Source organism: Petromyzon marinus, chromosome 35 (genome assembly GCF_048934315.1).
Source record: "Petromyzon marinus isolate PM22_M1 ecotype Great Lakes invasive population chromosome 35, UKy_Petmar_22M1.pri1.0, whole genome shotgun sequence".
NCBI lineage: Eukaryota > Metazoa > Chordata > Hyperoartia > Petromyzontiformes > Petromyzontidae > Petromyzon > Petromyzon marinus.
Genome location: NC_133701.1, coordinates 9,354,238 through 9,374,698, shown reverse-complemented (window position 1 = coordinate 9,374,698; position 20,461 = coordinate 9,354,238). Strand labels below are relative to the sequence as shown.

Sequence of the window (20,461 nt, the reverse complement as noted above, 5' to 3'; positions counted from 1 at the left end):
TATGATTATATAAATTGCCACAATAGCAGGGTTGTGATATGATTCTATAAATTACCACAATAGCAGGGTTGTGATATGATTCTATAAATTGCCACAATAGCAGGGTTGTGATATGATTCTATAAATTACCACAATAGCAGGGTTGTGATATGATTCTATAAATTGCCACAATAGCAGGGTTGTGATATGATTCTATAAATTACCACAATAGCAGGGTTGTGATATAATTCTATAAATTGCCACAATAGCAGGGTTGTGATATGATTCTATAAATTACCACAATAGCAGGGTTGTGATATGATTCTATAAATTACCACAATAGCAGGGTTGTGATATAATTCTATAAATTGCCACAATTGCAGGGTTGTGATATGATTCTATAAATTGACACAATAGCAGGGTTGCTATATGATTCTATAAATTGCCACAATCGCAGGATAATGATATATTCTATAAATTGCCACAATAGCAGGGTTGTGATATGATTCTATAAATTGCCACAATAGCAGGGTTGTGATATAATTCTATAAATTGCCACAATAGCAGGGTTGTGATATGATTCTATAAATTGCCACAATAGCAGGGTTGTGATATGATTCGAGAATCAATTACGTTTTGTCTCGGTGATGATGGGCCTGGTGGGGGCAGTGAACGTGTCCGATCCACTCGCCTTAACTCCCACGTTCCGGCTCGGTGAATTGCCACGATTAGGTGTCCTTATTTGATTCAAGATGAGATATTTATTTAATGTCTTTTGTTTTGCCAAATCACGTGCAGTTTTTTTGTGTTTTTGTCGCTTTTGCTCCAAGACTCGATAATGGCTTTGGGTCCCTTAGCCCAAATGCAATAACAAAGTATAGTTTGCATAAATCATCCCCAATAGGTTCCCACATACAAAATTTAATTCACATGACGATTTTAGTGAAATTAAATGTAACTGATGATTTGTCATATGCCGCGTGGGTGATGTCTTGTATTCTCACTCTCGTGATGTGTGTATCACTGTGCGAGTGTGGATGTGTGTGTGTGTGATTACTGTGTGTGGGTAGCAGTAGTACAGCAGTTAGCACGCCATGCTACGAACCCAGCAACCCGAATTCGCAAAACACTAGTGACGATTATCTCAACTGGTCATGGGCCTCAGCCTCAAATGAGTACCTGTTGCGAGGCGGCCGAGTGTGGTGCTGGCCACATTACCCCATCGCGTGCTGTACTGGCCTTAATAGGTGCTCACTAACAGTACTTAGCCCAACGGTCTGTTAAGGCTTAATTGGGGAGCTTTGTCTTACTGTTTTTGTGTACGGCCTTATTTGATGCTTGCTATAACAGCACTTGCCGAAACGATCTGTTAAAGGCTAAATGGGGACGTTTGTCTTTGTATGCGAGAGTGGTGATGGTAGTTTGTGTGTGTCTCAAGCCTCATACTTTCCCGTAACCTCTAGTGGACTTATGTACGTGTTCTCGGGATATGTTTCAGATATTCGGATCTTAGGGGCAATTTTATATATTTTTCGGATATTCGGTAATAATTTTACTTCGTGTTGATGAAGGGGACCTCACCCAATGGCACGTGACACCACTTTTGTCAGGAAAAGTGAGGAATTGGTGTAATATTAATGACATTACTTCCAATGTCATGTTTTCAGATAAAACTGAAACAAGCTACTCTTCAGATAATCCGAATCTTCACATAGAGGCCACATTTTCTGTATTTTTCGGATTACCCTGATCATCAGCAACATGGCCAAAATACAGGTGGTCTCTGGTTTATATCGGTCTGATTTACAACGTTTTAAGTAATGCCATCATGGATCAATTTACGACGCAGAAACTTAATTTACGACGCATCTTCCAACACTACTCTGAACACATTTGAATCGAGTCAGTCTCGTTTCTGATGTGACTGGGCATGGAGCTTTCATTATTTTCAAGTTTTTTTGTGGATGTTTACCGATGAAGCCCTCTTAAATAAGGCTGATTAAAGGAAAAGCACATCGGCAAGTGGCATTTCAACTGTCTGTGGCAAAATAGGGTTTGATTTACGACGGGGTTTCCAGGAACTTATTGTGTCGTAAAAGCATGGACTGCCTGTATTATATACACTGCACATAAATATCTCTCTGATTATTGCATCGGCAGACTAAGGTGTGCTTGACGGAGCTCATCCACAAGAGCGAGCGACGCAGCATCCGTCGCAGCGTCAGCCGCCAGAGCAACACGAGCACCAAGTCGGGCTCGCCCGTGTCGCCCGGCCCGCCCGGCACGCCGCCCATGCGGGCCTTCCGCTTGCCGTCCACGACCACCGCCGCCACTGCCATCACCGCCAACAACAACAATGCCGTTAACAACAATAACAACGCCATCGCCACTGCCTCGCGCAACACCACTCCTAGCGGCGCGGAGAACGGCGAACAACCGGATGCGGAGACGAGCAGCCTTGGGGAGACGGTGGACGGCAGAACGTCGTCCGATCACGACCGCGCGGCCGTCGGCGCCACCGTGAGTTGGCCGGGCAGCATCGGCCTCTCATTGCCGCACTCTGGCCCCGGCATGGCAGCTAGCTACCGTTACCGCCGCATTCATTTGAGTCACTTGTCTCTCACCACGGTGGCGAGATGTTAACTACCTCGCCTGGTATACAGGAGGTCGTGAGTTCGATCCCGATCCTGATGCCTGTAGATTTGGATTTTGCATGTTCTTGCTGTGGACGCGATAATTTTTTCTCCGGTTCCTTTGGGTTTTTCCTTCACATTTAGAATCAACATGCATTTATAATATTTGGCTGCTATAAATTTCCACGTAATAAGAAACTTAGTTGAGCTATCATTTATAGCTCAGTGGGCCTTGCCTGGTAAAAAAAAAAAAATTTTAGTTTCATAAATTGTTCAGAGTACCTCCGAAAACAAAACTGCACGTTGGAAAGCGTTGTGTAATCCGTACAAATGCACGCTTGTATTTCCCCCATCTGTTTCTTGTTTTGTTTACCGTTGTACCATCTCCCGCAGACCAACAGCAGCCCTGTGAGTTCCATGAGTGGGCTGAGCGTGAGTTCCGGCATCACAGAAACCAAGATGGAGGAGAACAACCCGGATCTGGTAAGCAGGCTTGCCAAGATTCTACTTGAGAACAACGGGAAGTATGAAATATAACATTGACATACGTCCTTCTTCTATGGACACATATGTAGGATGGACAGGAGGAGTTGGGTGTGCGACACACATTTTACGTACGCGATCTGACCGGGGTGAACAACGACACAAAAACAATGATGAATCGGAGATGTTGTTTTTGTCAATGGACACGCATCGCACCACCTCTGCCACAAACGTTTGATTGTGTCCCATAGCACTAAGCTTGTTGTTGCTTGCACGCGTGTGTGTCCAACGCAGTACCTGATGTGGTGTGTAAACATCACCACTGGGGAGACAAAGGCGGACGGGCGTGGTTTTGGCAACCCACCCCCTCGTGTGCCGTGCCGGCTTTCCTAGGTGCTCGCTAACAGCACTTGCCCCTACAGTCTGTTCAGGCTATAGAGGGGGTCTTTGTCTTTGTCCATCGCAGGATGATCCATTCCGCAGCGCTCCACCCATATTTGCAGACTCTTCACTCTTCTCCTCCAGCGATCCGTTCAAGGCGGACGAAATATTCAAAGATCCCTTCAAAGGCCGTAAGTCGTTATTTTCTCCACTGCCCCCTAAATACCTATGCTGGAGGCACAGGAGGCTGCACATGTACACACAGACAACAAACAGTTACCTATCAAGTATGTACGAGTGTATATAGGTGAGGCCATCCGTGCGTAGATGGATAATTTCCCAGTGCCCTTTGTAAATACGTTTTGATTATCTGCTGTTCTTGCCCTTCAGATGACCCATTTAAGAGTGACCCCTTTGCAACGGACGACACTTCTCCAGGTATTCGTCCAATACCGAGCCAGTTTTGCACTCACCTGCGCCCTCAGCCCTCGGTTATTTTTTTGTGTTATACAAACCATCGTCGGCTCTGTAGTGTTTTTTTTATTTGCCGCCCATTGTAAAAAGCTTAATTTGGCACAAGCCGCTAGAGTGCTCGACTCGGAGCCTAATCAGGTGGTTAACTTGGCCCATCATCACACAATTAGTATTGGCATGTTGGAGGACGCCAGCAGTGGTTGTCCTGTGAACGAGACTGCACCCTACCATATGAACTTGGAATTTCCACTAGTGACTAGGGACAACCGGCAAGAGCCAATCTCCCCCCAGCATATGCTTGAGCAGCGGAATACTTTGCCCCCCTTACCTTGGGCTCCTAGCAGGGTCCGTCCATATCGAAGCCATCGAAAAACCGACCGACCAACCAATAAAATACAACCAATTGGTGTCAAGTTTCGTGCGATGGAGAGCTCACACCCCACGTTGCTGTCGCATGCAGGCTTCTCGTCGGACCCGTTTGGCGGAGACCCCTTCAAGGACAGCGACCCGTTTGCGGCGAGCGAGCCAGAGGAGAAGTTCTTCAACGCGAGCGCCGTTCCTGCCGCGGCGCCGGCTCGGAACATCAGCAGTGACGATGCCTCTCAGGACGACCCATTCAGCGCCTTGAACTCTGATCCCTTCGTCATGACCGTTGAGACCTCTGCCGCTCCCACCGCTTCTGCGGTACGCTCCAACATGGTCCACCCTTTGCATTCTGCGATACGACCGAGTTACATATTCTTGGGTCTTTCGGTAAAGTCGCGTAGATAGGTTCAAAGAAACTATCTAGTGCTGCAGCCCGTTGACAACCTCGTTGTTGGGCATGGTGGTCGCCCATCCCAGCGCTGCGTGGGCCCAAAGCCTGCTTAGCTTCTGGGATCTGAAGAAATTTGGGCACATTCTGCTTGATTTGCTCATCAATACTTATTTGATATTTTTGATACATTTTTCGGTGCAGGTTGGTCAAGAATACCACAATCTTTGTCATTTATACGTTTAGTTTTTATACGATTGGTTGTTTTTTTGCATAATTTTTTCTGATGTATTAATTTACATAATAATGGATAGGATGTAGCCCTTAATGTGATTCCGCATAGAATTATTGTACAACGTTGTGAGATGCAATTAGCATAAATTACACTCTATAAAACTTAAATTATTGCTGTTATACACAAGGCAGAACACTCAAACTTGGTACGCACAGGTGGTGCAAGTTCCCTCATGCGTCTGTACGTTTCGAATTTCATGACAAGTTAAAATGCACAAATATTTTCGTTATCTTTCGTGTTTTTTTTTTAGGATCCGTTTAAAAGCAACGACCCCTTCAAGCCAGGAGGAGTTTCGATTGGCAAGGCCTCTGGTAAGTTTGCCGGCTACGCATTGGGTAGCTCTGCTGAGTTGGGCGGCCAGATGGCTCGGCAGTGGCAAAGTGAGCAGCTCTCAGTCGGAAGTTTGCGAGTTCAAATCTAGGTTTTTTTGGATTGGCTCAGCCCATCATCCATACAGGTCCCGTAAAATAAGTACAACTTAGTGGAGAAGTCAACAGTGGTTGTTCTATGGAATAGCTTCGCCCACACCAAGGGAATGTGGAATTTTCGGCAGTGGCTCACCGCTGTAAACAGGAGATGAGCAACCGCCTCAATGCTTATTTGAGCAGCAGCAGGAAATCACTTTGAGTGGTGTCACCATGGAGGGGGAGTTGGGAGACTCTTTGGCCATTTTAGGTGGATTTGTCAGCTTAGACCGTTGTTAAGTGTCAGGCAGTGACAGCTAAAGTGTTGAGGCTCTGGCCCTACTCTTTGCCCATGTTGGGTGGACCTATTGGCTTGGATCAGGGAGTCGGCGACCAAAATAACAAGGAGGCATTTTTGTTCGAATTCGGTAAAAACTAAAAAGTATATTTAAAGAGCCGCAATGCACTACGGTGACTGCGAGACGGTGGTCCTTAATAAATCACTGTCACGAAGCAGTCCTTAAAGAGCCGCACGCGGCTGATGAGCCGCAGACTGCCGACCCCTGGTTTAGACCGTTGCTCTGCGTCAGGCAGTGACGGCTAAAGTGTTGAGGCTCTGGCCCCGTGCTTAACATCCGTTCATTGCTTCTTATATCCGCAGCCAGTGACCCCTTTGCGACAGTGGATGGGTTTGAGGATGCAGGCTTTGGCGACTCTTTTGCCGACTTCAGCCAGATGTCGGTAAGTGACGCACAGAGCTCAACACTCTAAGGCGCTTGTGTGCACAGACAAAGGTATTCCCCGTGTAGCCTAAGAAGGCCGGCACCGAACATGAGGGGGTGGGTGGCCAGCACCACGCCTGGCCACCTTTGTATCCCCAGTACTATTGCATAAACACCGCACCATGCACTCATTCAGAATCAGAATCTTTATTTAGACTGGAGGAATCCGATGAGCTATGAACTCTTTTTCACAAATGTCCAGTGTGCCTAGTATGGGTGGGTTGAAGTTTAGTCGACCTAGGGGAGGTCCAGGCCCGATTCAGATAATCGTCACTGATGTTGGCCGTGAGCAAGACTCGAACTCGGGTCACTGTGTTCGGAGTGCAGTAAGTGATGTTGATAAACAAATGTTTCGGCTAATAAGGCACATAGGGTGAGTGGTTTGGTGAGAACGATTCTTGGTCGCATTTGTTTCAATACTGCCGATGTTCATAGAAACACCGCAGTAGGTACTGATTCAGATGAAGACACTCTGGACCTCCTGTACCATGCACTTGAAAGCCTCAAGCACCGTGCGCCACTTTTGAATTTGGCCATGCATTTAACACAATTGTGCTGTATGTGGCACCTATTAAGGACAAGAGGGTGGTGTGTCCAGAACCACGCCTGACCACCTTTCCTCCCTCTCTGTGGTGCTGACGTTTACACACCGCACCACTTCACCACACAAGCACGTAATGTACGCACAACGTGAACAGCAGCGGCATTAAACAACGGTGGCAAGGAAAAACACCAACAATGGTAGGGGTAATACCACGGAGAGAGGTGACTCTTTGGGCAAGGCCGCTCGATCCGCCCGATCAGACCCGTTGCTCTGGTTTCTCCTTTCTGATTTTCCCTTCTTGCCCCCGCCGCCCGAAACCCCGCCCCGCCCCCTCCCCCCGGCAGTCGCCAAACACGAACTTGCCTCCTGAGGACGATAACAACGACGGTGCGGGCACGCCGCCGGAGCCTCCGCCGCGAACTGCCGCGGTTATCGCGGGAGGGCAGCCGCCGGCCTCCTCCTCCTCCTCCATCGCCGTGGAGGAGCGGGTGGCGCTGGAGTGGGATGCAAAGGAGCGCGAGTCGCCCGTCGTTCCGCCGCGCAAAAGCAAGACGCCAAGCCCCGTCGCGGTCGCCCCCAAGGGTGCGTTAGTGGCGACAGCAGCAGCAGCAGCAACATTATCACCATTATCAACAGCAGCAACAACAGCGGTAGCAGCAGTAGCACAGACACAAAAGCAGTCGGCGCAGAAGAAGTTGTTGAAGCAGAAGCTACAACAACTTCTTCTGCGACAACAACAGCAACACAACCCGCAGCGGTAGCGGCAGCAGTCGTCTCTTACAAAGGCTCAAATGGCTGCTCATGGCTAAAGTGCAGTTTTACAAGGTCTGGTCAGCCCTAAACTCAACTGTATCGTTCTAAATCAACCTCTCTTCCTTGCAATTTTTACACCGCCTGCATTTTCAATTTGCCACTTGCCTACAGGCAGAGCTGTCGTGAACACCGATACGGTAATTCCTCGTTTAACGCAGTAGATGCGTTCTTAAAAAGTGCCACGTTAATGCAAATTTAAATTACATTTGCACTTTCAAATCAGCAAACAATCATCTTATGGCGGGAGAAAGAACAGGGATGAGGGTACACCACCACTGCGTACTGTGTCATTCCACATCCTGGATCATACCCAGAATTTTCATACCGCTCAGCCGCGCAGCTCAAGAAAGTAGTTCGTCGTCAACCGCTCAAAAACCGCGTTACAAGGTGCGCGTTCTGCGTTGTGCAAAAAGCATTACCGAATTGAAGAACCGCGTTATAGCGAAAAAGCGTTGCAGTGTGAGCACCACGCGTTATGCGAGGACTTGCCACACAATTTCGGACAACCAATACCCACCATTCGCCATGAATTGACGGTGACGTTACAACGGCGCCTGTGCCAGGCCAGGTACACTTTGACAACACACAGAGTCGCACAGAGAGACAAATATAAATGCAGGGGGAAAGAGTTAGCACTGAACTGCATTTAAATCCAGGCTCATGAATAAACCTGGTTCTAAAGAGAAGCAGGTTCCATATATGGCTCGAGTTCTCACCTGGTTTAATATTTGAACTCGCTTTAGCCCGATCATGAATTACTGCATCAAAAATGTCAGATGTTTTTGTTTTTCGGTTAATTTCGCCTGGGCCAACTTCTGACGGTTAACATCTTTATATATATACACACACACATAAGGCGCCTCAGTGAGAAGATGTGAACTTTCTCACATAGTATACAGGAGGTCGCGGGTTCTTTCCCGGCCATTACGCCTGCTGTACATCTTGAGTTTTAATTTTCTCCCTGTGGTCACGTGGAATTTTCTCTGGGTCCTCCACATTTACAAACATGCATTTAGATGATTTGGCTGCTGTAAATTTTGACATGATAAGCCACTGCGTTAAACTTTCACTTGTGGCCTGGTCACTTCTGAAAAAGAGCTATAAAGCTCAGTGGGCCTTACCAAGTAAAATAATAATAGTTTATAGTTTTTACATGTATAAATACACAATTACAATTGGTTGTGGATAAGGCAGAGTGATGTTATGGTTAGGGTTAGAATTATAAGCTTAGGATAGGGTTATGACCCATTGGGATTATAAAAACTCATCCCATGCTTTCGTGGTACATTATGATTAATAAAATAAATAGGCCTCCGTTTGTTTCTGCCTCCACATTAAAAGTAAATATTGTTTTAGTTCATGAGGCTAGGGGCTTTCCTGACCAATATTTTCCAGTCTTGCACTGTATATAAAGTGCTTTAGGCCAATAACATCTGGCAAACCGGCTATATTTGTTTTACAAGTCTGACTCCTGATGAGACCCGGCAGGTCAAAACTGATCCAGAGTTGTTCTTGTTTGAACAAATGCTGTTGGATAACATTACTCTGCAACTTATGGACTGAAACAAAAAAATACATTTGTATGTGTAGAGAGAACAGAGATCTAATCATTTATTTTACCATAGGGGCGGATCGGTTGCACGGTAGTTAGCGCACCGAGTTATCAATCCCAACGCCATGGCAAGTAATATCTGAACCGGAACTGGGAACCCCCTTCACCAAGCTGCACTGACGATCATGGTGAAGTATGGTCAAATGATCTCCCTTGACCGATACAGCAGGAGGCTTTCATTCAGCAATAGATGGACAATGGTATTCATGTTTACCAGTAATGCTTCACAACAAATCTATGCATTATTGCTTGTTCCGTTGGCTGGGTCCCCATCGTTTCGACAAAGTGCCCTTGCCAATAACAGCTGGCCCCCCCAGCAGGCCGTGCGTGTTTAACGAGACTGACTGCCGATGAGAACCTGAAGAGTGAAACCCAGTCCTGAGCTTTCTATGTTTAAACAAATTCTGCAAGATAACATTTTACTCTGGAAAGCCCTGTTGTACTAAAATATTTTTTTTTTATGGAGAGATATGAACAGATGTTGATTTTCTTACTTTATTACCCATTACGATGATAGGGTTGGAGCTTGTGTTGGCATAAGTGCTGGAATTATGTCTACGATTTGGGCTGGACTTATTGATAGAGCTCATGTTGATACTGAGTGTATTATTGCAGCTTGCCATTGTGCGCAGGATATGATTTTTATTGCTGCTGCCACTGCTGCAGTGCCACCACTTGCCAACCATAACATCTGCTTTTCCCTTGGTAACGTCGTAAGCTTTTGCAATAATATGGGCAGTGCCACAAATTCGGCAGCCTCACGGTCAAAAGTTCACGATCGTCGTGATAATAAATATCTATGGGGTATCATTTGGAAGGCGATTAAAGAGTTTTTTGAAAATATGGATTATTTATGGAATAGGTTTATGATTAGACTTTGTACTATGAAACTAAAAAACGATTTATTTTATTTTACTAGATAAGGACGACTGAGCTATATAGCTCTTTTTCAGAAGTGACCTGGCCACAAATGATAGCTCAATTAAGTGGCTTATCACGTGGAAATGTATAACAGCCAAATACTCTAAATGCATGTTTTAATATGTGGAGGGAAAATTCGGAGTACCCGGAGAAAAATCCTCGCCACCACGAGGAGAACATACAAACTCCACATGTGCAGGCGTCAGGGTTGGGATTGAACCCACGGCCTCCTGTATACGATGCGAGGTAGTTAACATCTCGCCACCGAAACTGAATGCACCATCACCCCGCCATGCGTGAAAAAGTCAGTTCGACTGAGAGTACGCCCGACACAACCGTAAATTATTTGCAACAACGACAACGGCAGCAGCGTTAGTCTACAATGTGTATGTGAAAATCTGTTGCAAATCTACTTGGTGCTATTACTCACAAGCCCACGTTTACAGCTCTAAAAAATATAATTAAAACACACGTACAGCCCGATTCTCAATCAACTCCTGGATGAGGGCCTCCCCACCCGATATTGTTCATGGTCGTTTTTGACCATACTTCACCATGCCGCTCGGTGCAGGTTGGTGAAGGGTGGGGGAGCATGGACGTGGGCATGTAATGGAGTACAATAGGTGTTGATGCACTGCCCTCTGCTGTCCACAATATGCAATCACACCTTTTCACGCATTTTGTGGCAACGGTGGACTGAAAAATGTACAGCAAGAGCACGCTTGTGTGTCTAGCATTCTTGGTGTGGTACAAAGGAAAGTGATCATTTACTGCATTGATACATTAACATATGTAAATGTACACAGTATTACACAGTGTTTAGCGGGATCTTTGACTTCAAAGTTATTTGGTTCGCTAATTGTGACGTGTTGCGTTTTTAGAGGAAGTTCTGTTGCTCAAACGCAGCGAGTCGTCAAGGTCTGACAAGGCCGAGGTTGAACACAAAATCAGCAACACCTCCAGCCCGGATCCATGCACAGGTGGGAAATATCTTCATTAACCATCCATGCCCCATGTTTTATAACAACAACAATTATTATCATAACAACAATATCAACTCGTGATGCTGCACGGTGTTCGCTCGCTCTCGTGGAGAGAGAGAGGACGACCGATGAAGAAAATACGGTTAACAGAATCGTGGACGCTTGACGAGGAAAGGGGAACAAAGACGTGAAAGAGTGCGTGCGTAAAGCAGCATGTGGAGGTGGGTGGGGCATGCTTCGAATTACTGATGGATGATGATGAATGATGATGGATGAATGTGTCCGCGTGCAAAGGTGTCCCCGGTGCGGGCAGCGATGCCGTGAAGGCGTTGGGGAAGACGGGAAGCTTTGACGACCCCTTCGCTGGCTCCGACCCGTTCGCCTCCAACTCGCCCAAGAATCCGGCTGCCAACACAAGCGGCAAGCTACCAGCGTTCAAAAATGTGAGTTTTGCCAACCCGCCTGTGCGGTGTGTCGTCCTCGTCAGAATCGCGAATCGACAGACACCGCAGCATCCAACCAGGCGAGTGTCCTCGGGCGACAAAGGTGGCGCTGGAAGGGCCCGTCTTGAGTTCCAAGCGGCAAATTTGTGTTGTGTGTCTGTGCGTGTGCCAGTAGCACCGTGGGGGTCAGCGCGCACTGTGCCACGAACCCAACGACCTGGGTTCTATTCCTGGCCAAGATTGACGACGGTGTCGAGTGGTATCTGAGCCGGTCCTCGGTCTCCGCTAAGGTTACTCGATCAGAATGAATTACCTGGTGTAGTGTGTAAGACAATTGGGACTGTGGAGATGAACGGTGGCCTAGGCATGCACGAGAGAGTAAGTTCTCTGCGTAGATGGGGTGATGGTGTAATCGGCTCGTGTGCTGGAACTTTGACGGACTTGTTCCCAGATCTGGGGTCAGTTATAAGTACAATTGCACAACAGTACCTTGAGCTGAAAATGACGGTTACATTGTGATTGCAATTCATTAACGACTGTGAAGTGTGCCACTGCGTGCCGGGCGGGACTGGTTGTTGTCGCCCTGCACGTGCTGGAGGAGGAGGCTGTCACATGGCTCTGTTGCTACGTGGGCTGACGTCCAGTCGCTTATAACATTGACATACTACATTAGTATGTAGTTGTATTTAATTAATAACTTAATATTCTTAGTTTTTTCGGTAAAGTCACGTTGAAGGGAAACAACAAAATAATAAAATATATACAAAACAATAAAACATTCTCACGACGTTTCGACCTTAACTCAAACGGTCGTCTTCAGGTGTGTTTACCGAAAAAACTAAGAATATGAATTAATAACTTAACTTGCAAATCTGGTGCTCTAACTGTAAAAGTCACGCGTAAAAGCATTCGCTAAATACATTCACGAAACGCGCCGTTGCAGTTGCAATTGGCGGCAGGTTTTGTTGGGTGCATCGTGATTCCCGCACCTTCGATTATCAGGGTTGGCAACATACGATGGGAAAGAAGTGCGACATACGTACATACAGCTGGCGACGGCTTGCGGAAGCCATCGTCCAGCAGTGACGATAGATCACGGCTGGGTGACAGTGAGGATATAGTAATAGGTTTTACCCTTTTAACTGGCACAAAAACTGACACCTTTATTCAAGGCATCATGACAGTGAGGATGTTTTGCCCCTTGGGGTTTATCCTCAGCTGAGCTAGCCCACCATCAACAGAGGTGCACGCCGCCGACTGGATACCGATTTGTCCGTCCGTCTGCGTCCGTGCGTATGTCCGTCCGTCACGTTGGGCAAGCGCAGATCCTGAGCGAGGAGGACCAGCTGGCGTGGGCCAAGCGCGAGAGCGAGCGCGCCGAGCTGGAGCGCCAGCAAAGGCTGCGCGAGCAGGAGCAGGAGGAGCTGGAGCTCGCGATCGCGCTCAGCCAGTCCGAGTCGTCTTCGACCGCCTGAGCCGCGTCGAACCCGGACCCCCCCCCACCCCCCCACCCACCCACCCTGACCTCGTCGTTGCAGCTCCCCCCACCGATCTCTCCCCCTGTCTCGTACTCTCTCAAGCTTCCCCCCTTCCCAGCGGCCATCCGGCCGGCCCCGGTGACGGTTGCTCGCCGAACGTCCGTCGGTGCGCTTTACGACAGGGGTGGAGAACCTCCGGCCCACGGGTCAGGAATCGGCGCGGGACTTAATTTCATCCGGCCCACAGTCGCGCACACAGTTGGCCTGCCACTTCAAAACGGCGCGCGAAACGATATTTATCCGTCACCGCAAGCATCTTCGCCGCTCTTATCGGGCACTGGGGGGGGAGGCGGGGGGGGGGGGGAGATATTTTAAACCTGGCATCGCTCTGTTTCCAATTTTCGCTCGCAAAGTTCCTTTTGTCCACCGCGTGGGCTTTTCGCGGTGACAGAAGGACACTGAGGTGTGTGCGGACGTATGAATGTGAATGTATGGCTCTGTCAAAGCTTGAGGGAAAGGTTCTCAGCCTCCCGCTTTAAGGAGGACTGTTGCGTCCGACACGGCTGCGCGCGCTCGCTCGCTCGCTCGCTCGTGCCGGAAGTGTGAAGAAACGAAACTGTTTAAAACTACTAAACTATTTTTTTTATTTTACCAGGTAAGGCTCGCTGAGCTGTGTAGCTCTTTTCTTTCAGAAGCGACTTGGCCACAAATAATAGCTCAACTAGAAGTGGTTTATCACGTGCACATTTATAGCAGACAGATAATCTAAATGCATGTTCAACCTGAATATGGAGGGGAAAACCGGAGGACCCGAAGAAAAATCCCCGCGGCCACGGGGAGAGAGACGTGCAAACTGAAAATATACATCAGGCGTCAAGGGAATCGAACCCACGCTTCCTCCATACCAGGGAGGGGAGTTCCACCGTCGGATGAAAGACATCGACGCGGTGAATCGGGACGTCGCGGCAGCTAGATTAACGTACGGAGAGATGGCGGGACCGAGGGTTATCGCGTGAATATTTTTGCGCGTAAGTTTAGCAGAATAACTCTCCTCCGTGCCTTGTGCTTTTTAACAAACTCGCGGAAATTTTGACCGAGGGCGTTAATCGTAGTTTGAAAAACTCACAAATACAATGCCGAAAAACGTATTTATTAGTATTTCATTCAATTAGAATGGCTGCTATTTCCCTACGATATTCTCTACATATTTCCACGTTGCATGCTTTAGGGTAAGGGTTTCTGCAGCAGTTTAACATGTTAAAGATGTCAACGTGTAAACAGAAAGGATGCGTCTCGTACGGTTTTCCGAACAATTTTAATTGCTCTTCAGAGGTTTATCAGTGTTCATCAATATCTGGCGGATTTTTGAAAAACCACCTTGCAGTGGCCTTCATACGCCTAAGATTATGAATTCTCTCTCGTATACATGTATCTCGGCAGTTATTCTTCACCGAAAATTTTAAGCGAGAGCTCTGTTCGTCCCTCGTTAGCGGGGTGGGAAAGGGGAGTGCAAGGCATCGCCGAAGAAAGGGGTGTGGACGAGACATTTTTCAGAAGATATCCTCCCCGGCGTTCGTAGCTGTGCGCGTGGTGGGATGTGCTGGGATGTCTTAAGTTGAACTTGCTGCTTTAAGCCTCCACTACATTGAATGTATGTTTCATTGGTGCCGCTGCCATTGAGTCGGGCTTGGTTGTTGTGTGTACCCCGTTGGTGGGTGTGTCTCTGTGTGTACGTGTGTCTATGCGTACGCACGCGTGTGCTCGTGTGTGAGTTCGATGTCTGTGACGGTAGGTGTAGCCGGTCGCCGGTGTTGAAACGTCTCTTCTGAAGCTCTCCACTGCTTGCGGTTTTTGTACTCTTTTCGTGTCCGTCCAGTAGTTACGGGTTGCTCACAACGCACACAGGCCCTGGAATGTGCACGTCGCTTCGTTGCCTTCTTCATGCAAAGGCAACATGCGCGTGCGCACATCCTGTGTGTCTCGCTTTCTCCGTCTCTCTCTGTCTTATCAGTATCTTTCTGTCTTTGCGTTTCACTCCGTTGTGTATCCGTATCACTCTTTGTCCATCTCTGACTACATATTTCTGACTGCCTGTCTCAATATTTCTACGTTTTTGCTTCTCCTTGCCTTTCTCCCCGCCTTATCGATGTCCGTGTGCGTTTGCATCTTCGTGTTGAAACAGGACTGCTTTTTGATCAGCATTACGGGGAAGGGAGATTTTATTGTGAGTCTCAGGCCGAACAAGTCTTGGAAAACTGTGGACATTCTAGCCACTTGCATTTAAGCAATCTTAATGGACATATCAGCAGTCGGTGTATTGAGTGGCTGGCAGATTATGGTGTTTTTGGGATTCTCAATACATTAATTATCTGACTCATCGGTAACATGAAACATCTTATTGTGGACATTAAGTCTCATTGCAATTCGTATATCGGACAGACCTGCTGTTACAACATGTGACTGCTATTCCTGCGTGTGGTGTGACTCATCATGATTGTTCCGAGGTTCACTAAAATAGGTACTCCTTTGTGGGAAGTCAACAACAGGCTTTTAACCCATGGATAGACTGGTTTTCGCCATGAGAATGTAGACGTTATCCCTTTGTCAAACGGAGCCGCCAAATGCTCATTGGAGCGTCAAGACACATTGATAAATCTCATACACTCCAGTGCTCCCGTTTTCCCTTACGGATTCATTGAAGCTACAGACCAACTCCCCCCCACCCCCCATATAATTCTTCAGCGCATTCCGTTGCATCGCAGTGTTGCTGAATTCAATTCACGCACCCGGTGCGATGAATGGTTTGCTCCGTTCGTTCGGTAACGCCGCGTTAGAGTAATAATGGGGCTTCTCAAAACTCCCCCGGCCCTTTTATCCCCCCCCCTCCATCCCCTACCACGGCCGATCCTTTCACGTTGACCGATCAACAGACGCTCGTTATGAGAATCGGCGATCGGGGCAAAGGTCGGTTAAACCGTGGTAAGATTTGCCCGTGTCGATGCTGATGAACGCACGGGATGATTTAGTTGGGCTTTTTTTTGTCGAGCTTTGAGTTGTGAGCACTCGGATGGTTTCTAGCTGTGGCTCGCACCCCTTGCAGGACACTTGTGAATTCCGTGACCGTGTATCCGACGGTGTCTCTTGACAAGAGGTCGACGTAGCTATGGTCTGAACCACTTCCAGATGAAGTTTGATCGCAATATCTATAACTGCACAGATACTTAAGTGTCACGATGGGCAGCGAGATGCTCATTACATAGCGCGGACGTCGGGCGTACTCGGAGCGAACGAACTTTTCACCCACGCCGGGGATGGCGACGGTGCCGCTTTGGGTGTCGCGAACACAGCACCGCAGCCATCCCCGCCATCCACGGGCCACATTTCCTAAAGCTGTAGAATACTTCATAATGAAGGTTTATTTTTTGGGGGGCAGAGGGGGAGGGGTTAGATTGCGTGAATGCAAACGTGTCAACCCACCACCGGCCGACGCAGCCAATTAGGTTTGTCATGTAAACAAAACGTGCCAATGAGTTACTAGTTCAGCACACCCCGGTGCGTTGGAGAGTAAAGGCACAACATTTACAATTTACTCTCCAGCACACCGGTGTGTTGGAGAAGTAACTAATTGGCACGTGCTGTTTATGTGAGAAATCTCACCAATTGGCTGTGTCGGGTGGTGGTGGGTTAACGACACATTTGTACGCGATCTAACCCAGCAGAAACACCTTTATTACGAATAATATTCGTCGCGAAAGCCTGCTACGTGTTAAGCTGTAGAATTGCTTAAACCTTCGCACTGACATTCCAAATACGTGCTATTAATTCGAGATACGTTTGGAACCTTTTGGCGGCGGGGGTGGGGGGATTGGTTGGTCCTTGTGAAAGCCAGCCAGCCCCGTGAGCGGGTATAGCACCAGTATCGGGGTAGTCGCTCGTTCTCGACACGGACGGAGAGAGACCGCTCACGGGACATGCGTCGCATGCTGACGCGCGCGGTAGGTTCGGATGGCGGGTCCCGAGTTTCGTGCCCGCGACCGGGTTCGTTCGGTGAAGAAGAAACGATCAAAGGCTGCTTTAAATGCAGCCCTCGGTGGTGGTGGTGGTGGAGGCGGCTCTCAACCGCCGTTTGAAGAGTTGGGAGGGGTTATGTAGCTGTCGCTCGCGTCTCTCCAGTCGACAACGACCTGCTTTATTTATTGGGTGGGTTGAGGGGTGGGGGGGTGAATTCATGTATACTAAGGATATAAAGGTGCGTAAAAGCCCTTCACACGGATGTCAATAACGGCATAATGCTGTGAATAGCGCTGTACACTGCAATAGCGGAACCGCTCGCTGCACCACTCGAAACCAGGCCTGGATTGTCAGAGCTAAACCTTGCACCCTAACCGTGATCTAGGCTGTACTCTGCATGTGTGCGCCCCCTCGGTGTCCCCTCTCGTCTTTAAAAAAAAAAAAGGCGAGGAGGGGGGTGCTATGTGATGTCATGAGCGTTCTGCAAATCGTTACCGCACAGGAAAACTGCAAACGGTTACTCTCGGTGCTTAACCTCACGCGGGAAACTATCGCGACGTCACAGAGTGACGTGTCATCATCATCCTGTGACGTCCCTAGCCGTCAGCTTGGTTGGCGCACGCGGTGGTGCGCTGCTACCCTGCGAAATGTCTTCGTCGCGAGCCGATATTACAACTGGAGTGTAACTTGGAATAAAGGCTAAAACACACCACGCACAAAAGCTAGCTAAACAATGCAATCGCACGTCGCTATGGCTTGGTTGTAGCCGCTTTCCACGGGAGGCGCTGTGCCCCACTTGTAAATGAGATGCTCGTGGAAGCTGCCCCGGTAGTCGTCGAGCGGAGAACGGTGGTCGATGGCGTGAAACACGTCTCGCGAACGTTGTCTCTCGCGAGTGATGTTGATTGTAGATGGAGAAACGAAAGGAAATCCTCACTCTAAGTTATTTTACCCAACCAATGGCATCTCGTTCCAGGGAGAGCCGCGCAGCATCGATGATTTAGGTCTTCAAAATAAATTGTCTTTGAGTCGAGGACTAACACCTTCGCAAACCTCGTCCCCCAAACCCCCTCGGCTATTAAAGAGCCCAAAGTCGCCTGGCGCTCAAGGCAGAGGCAGTTTTCTGGTGTGCTCTTTGTGGCTTCCAAGAAGTTTTAGTTGCAAGTCAATGAGATAAGGAAACGGAAGAATACGTCCCGATATATTTCCTTTTCGTAACCTATGGCTCACGGTCACCTTAAATCCAGACCTGGTAAAGACTAACCACTTTGCTTTCTTTTGCAATTAGGAAAAAAATGTTTTAAATAATATATATACTGTATAATGAACAGGGAAGTGTGGCGGACAGAGATTTTGTAATGATGCATAAACACTTACATAAGCCTGTTTGTACACCTAATATCCGAACTGGCTTCTCTCGGTGTGCTCAAAGTGTGGTTTTAAACTGCCCATGGGTTGTTGATGTGGTGTGAGTGCGTGTACATGCACCACGAAGGGCCCTGTGTATATGTGTTCAATTACCCAACATTCGTGTGCGTGAGGTCGTTAATCCTACCTAATTGTATATTATACACTGTTCATTGTTAAATAAAGGACTGTATGTTATAAAGTGAGCCGTCGAATGCGCAGAGTTATTTTATGGCACACGAGCAGAGTGCGTGTGAATGCGTGTCCCCAAACTGGATACGACCTCTTGGGGAGCGGTGGTGCAGCGGTTAGCGCACCGCGCTGCAAATGAGACGACCCGAGCTCAAAACCCGCTCGTGGCCGATTTATTATCGGTGACGATTATCTAGACCAGTCTTGCCGCCTGGTGCGATGTGTAAACATCACCACGAGGGAGACAAAGGTGACTGGGCGTGGTGCTGGCCACCCCCCCATATCGTGCCGTCATTCACAGGAGCTCAGCCCTTGCCCTAACAGTCTGTTAAGATTATAAGGGGGATGTTTGTTAGTCATCGACCTTCGGAAGTAGTTTTGAAATCAGCTGTTGTGTCCATTCCAAAACGCGAGGAGGTGCAGGGTGTATTCATCCTGTAACAGTTAATTCAACCCCGATGATTGGAGTAAAAAAAAAATAACTTACAAACACCTTGTGAAAGACCCAACACAATATCCCTGGGTTTGATCTTCCACGAAGCTCATGGTCCACCCTAAATCGCATCCATTGCACAAACCATACCTTATGCACAGATGGAAAATGTAAAACTGTCCATTGTGCAACTTTGGTGATCCAGTTCAGTTTATTAGGTATAGCCCTGTGAGCCATGCGGCTCTTGAATCGGGTGCAACCGCAACAAAGAAAAACATGAACAAGAAAACATCTTAAAGTGACGACGGGCAACAGAAAAATCCAGGAAAAAAACAGCAAAGTCTTCCAGAAAGAGCACCGTTTATCAACGCTGTGTGCAAAAATCCCAGTGGGATGCAAGTCAAACAACAACCATAAGACAATTTAGATTAAAGTTATCAGTCTAACTCTGTACTACAACAAACAAATATAGCTAAACCAAAACGCTGTTCAAATCACCAAAATAAAGCTATAAAAACAATGTAACAGTGATCATAGGAACTGTGATTCAAATTTAACAATAAACGATATGCATAACATATACAGTGAGGGGAAAAAAGTATTTGATCCCCTGCTGATTTTGTACGTTTCCCCACTGACAAAGAAATGATCAGTCTATAATTTTAATGGTAGGTTTATTTGAACAGTGAGAGAGAATAACAACAACAAAATCCAGAAAAACGCATGTCAAAAATGTTATAAATTGATTTGCATTTTAATGAAGGAAATAAGTATTTGACCCCCTCTCAATCAGAAAGATTGCTGGCTCCCAGGTGTATTTTATACAGGTAATGAGCTGAGATTAGGAGCACACTCTTAAAGGGAGTGCTCCTAATCTCAACTTGTTACCAGTTTAAAAGACACCTGTCCACAGAAGCAATAAATCAATGAGATTCCAAACTCTCTACCATGGCCAAGACCAAAGAGCTCTCCAAGGATGTCAGGGACAAGATTGTAGACCTACACAAGGCTGGAATGTGCTACAAGACCATTGCCAAGCAGCTTGGTGAGATGGTGACAACAGTTGGTGCGATTTTTTGCAAATGGAAGAAACAAAAGAACTGTCAATCTCCCTCGGCCTGCGGCTCCATGCACGATCTCACCTCGTGGAGTTGCAATGATCATGAGAACGGTGAGGAATCAGCCCAGAACTACACGGGAGGATCTTTTCAATGGTCTCAAGACAGCTGGCACCATAGTCACCAAGAAAACAATTGGTAACACTACGCCTTGAAGGACTGAAATCCTGCAGCGCCCGCAAGGTCCCCCTGCTCAAGAAAGCACATATACATGCCCGTCTGAAGTTTGCCAATGAACATCTGAATGATTCAGAGGACAACTGGGTGAAAGTATTGTGGTCAGATGAGACCAAAATGGAGCTCTTTGGCATCAACTCAACT

The 20,461-nt window shown here is 47.5% G+C and overlaps 1 protein-coding gene across 2 annotated transcripts in view; it reads left to right on the top strand.

Moving 5' to 3' along the window:
* LOC116948941 (uncharacterized) overlaps nucleotides 1–18,603 on the top strand; it is a 90,804-nt gene extending 72,201 nt beyond the window's left edge. The window contains exons 16-26 of one of the 2 annotated variants that reach the window (XM_032966243.2): nucleotides 2,140–2,499; nucleotides 3,006–3,095; nucleotides 3,562–3,667; nucleotides 3,867–3,914; nucleotides 4,411–4,634; nucleotides 5,250–5,310; nucleotides 6,065–6,144; nucleotides 7,074–7,311; nucleotides 10,957–11,055; nucleotides 11,353–11,501; nucleotides 12,827–18,603. In XM_032966243.2, coding sequence (XP_032822134.2) covers nucleotides 2,140–2,499; nucleotides 3,006–3,095; nucleotides 3,562–3,667; nucleotides 3,867–3,914; nucleotides 4,411–4,634; nucleotides 5,250–5,310; nucleotides 6,065–6,144; nucleotides 7,074–7,311; nucleotides 10,957–11,055; nucleotides 11,353–11,501; nucleotides 12,827–12,976 — 1,605 coding nt within the window. In that variant the 3' untranslated portion in view covers nucleotides 12,977–18,603. Of the gene's footprint in view, nucleotides 1–2,139; nucleotides 2,500–3,005; nucleotides 3,096–3,561; nucleotides 3,668–3,866; nucleotides 3,915–4,410; nucleotides 4,635–5,249; nucleotides 5,311–6,064; nucleotides 6,145–7,073; nucleotides 7,312–10,956; nucleotides 11,056–11,352 lie in introns of both variants that reach the window. The other variant, XM_032966242.2, reaches the window with a different exon arrangement.
* The last annotated feature ends 1,858 nt before the right edge of the window (nucleotides 18,604–20,461 follow it).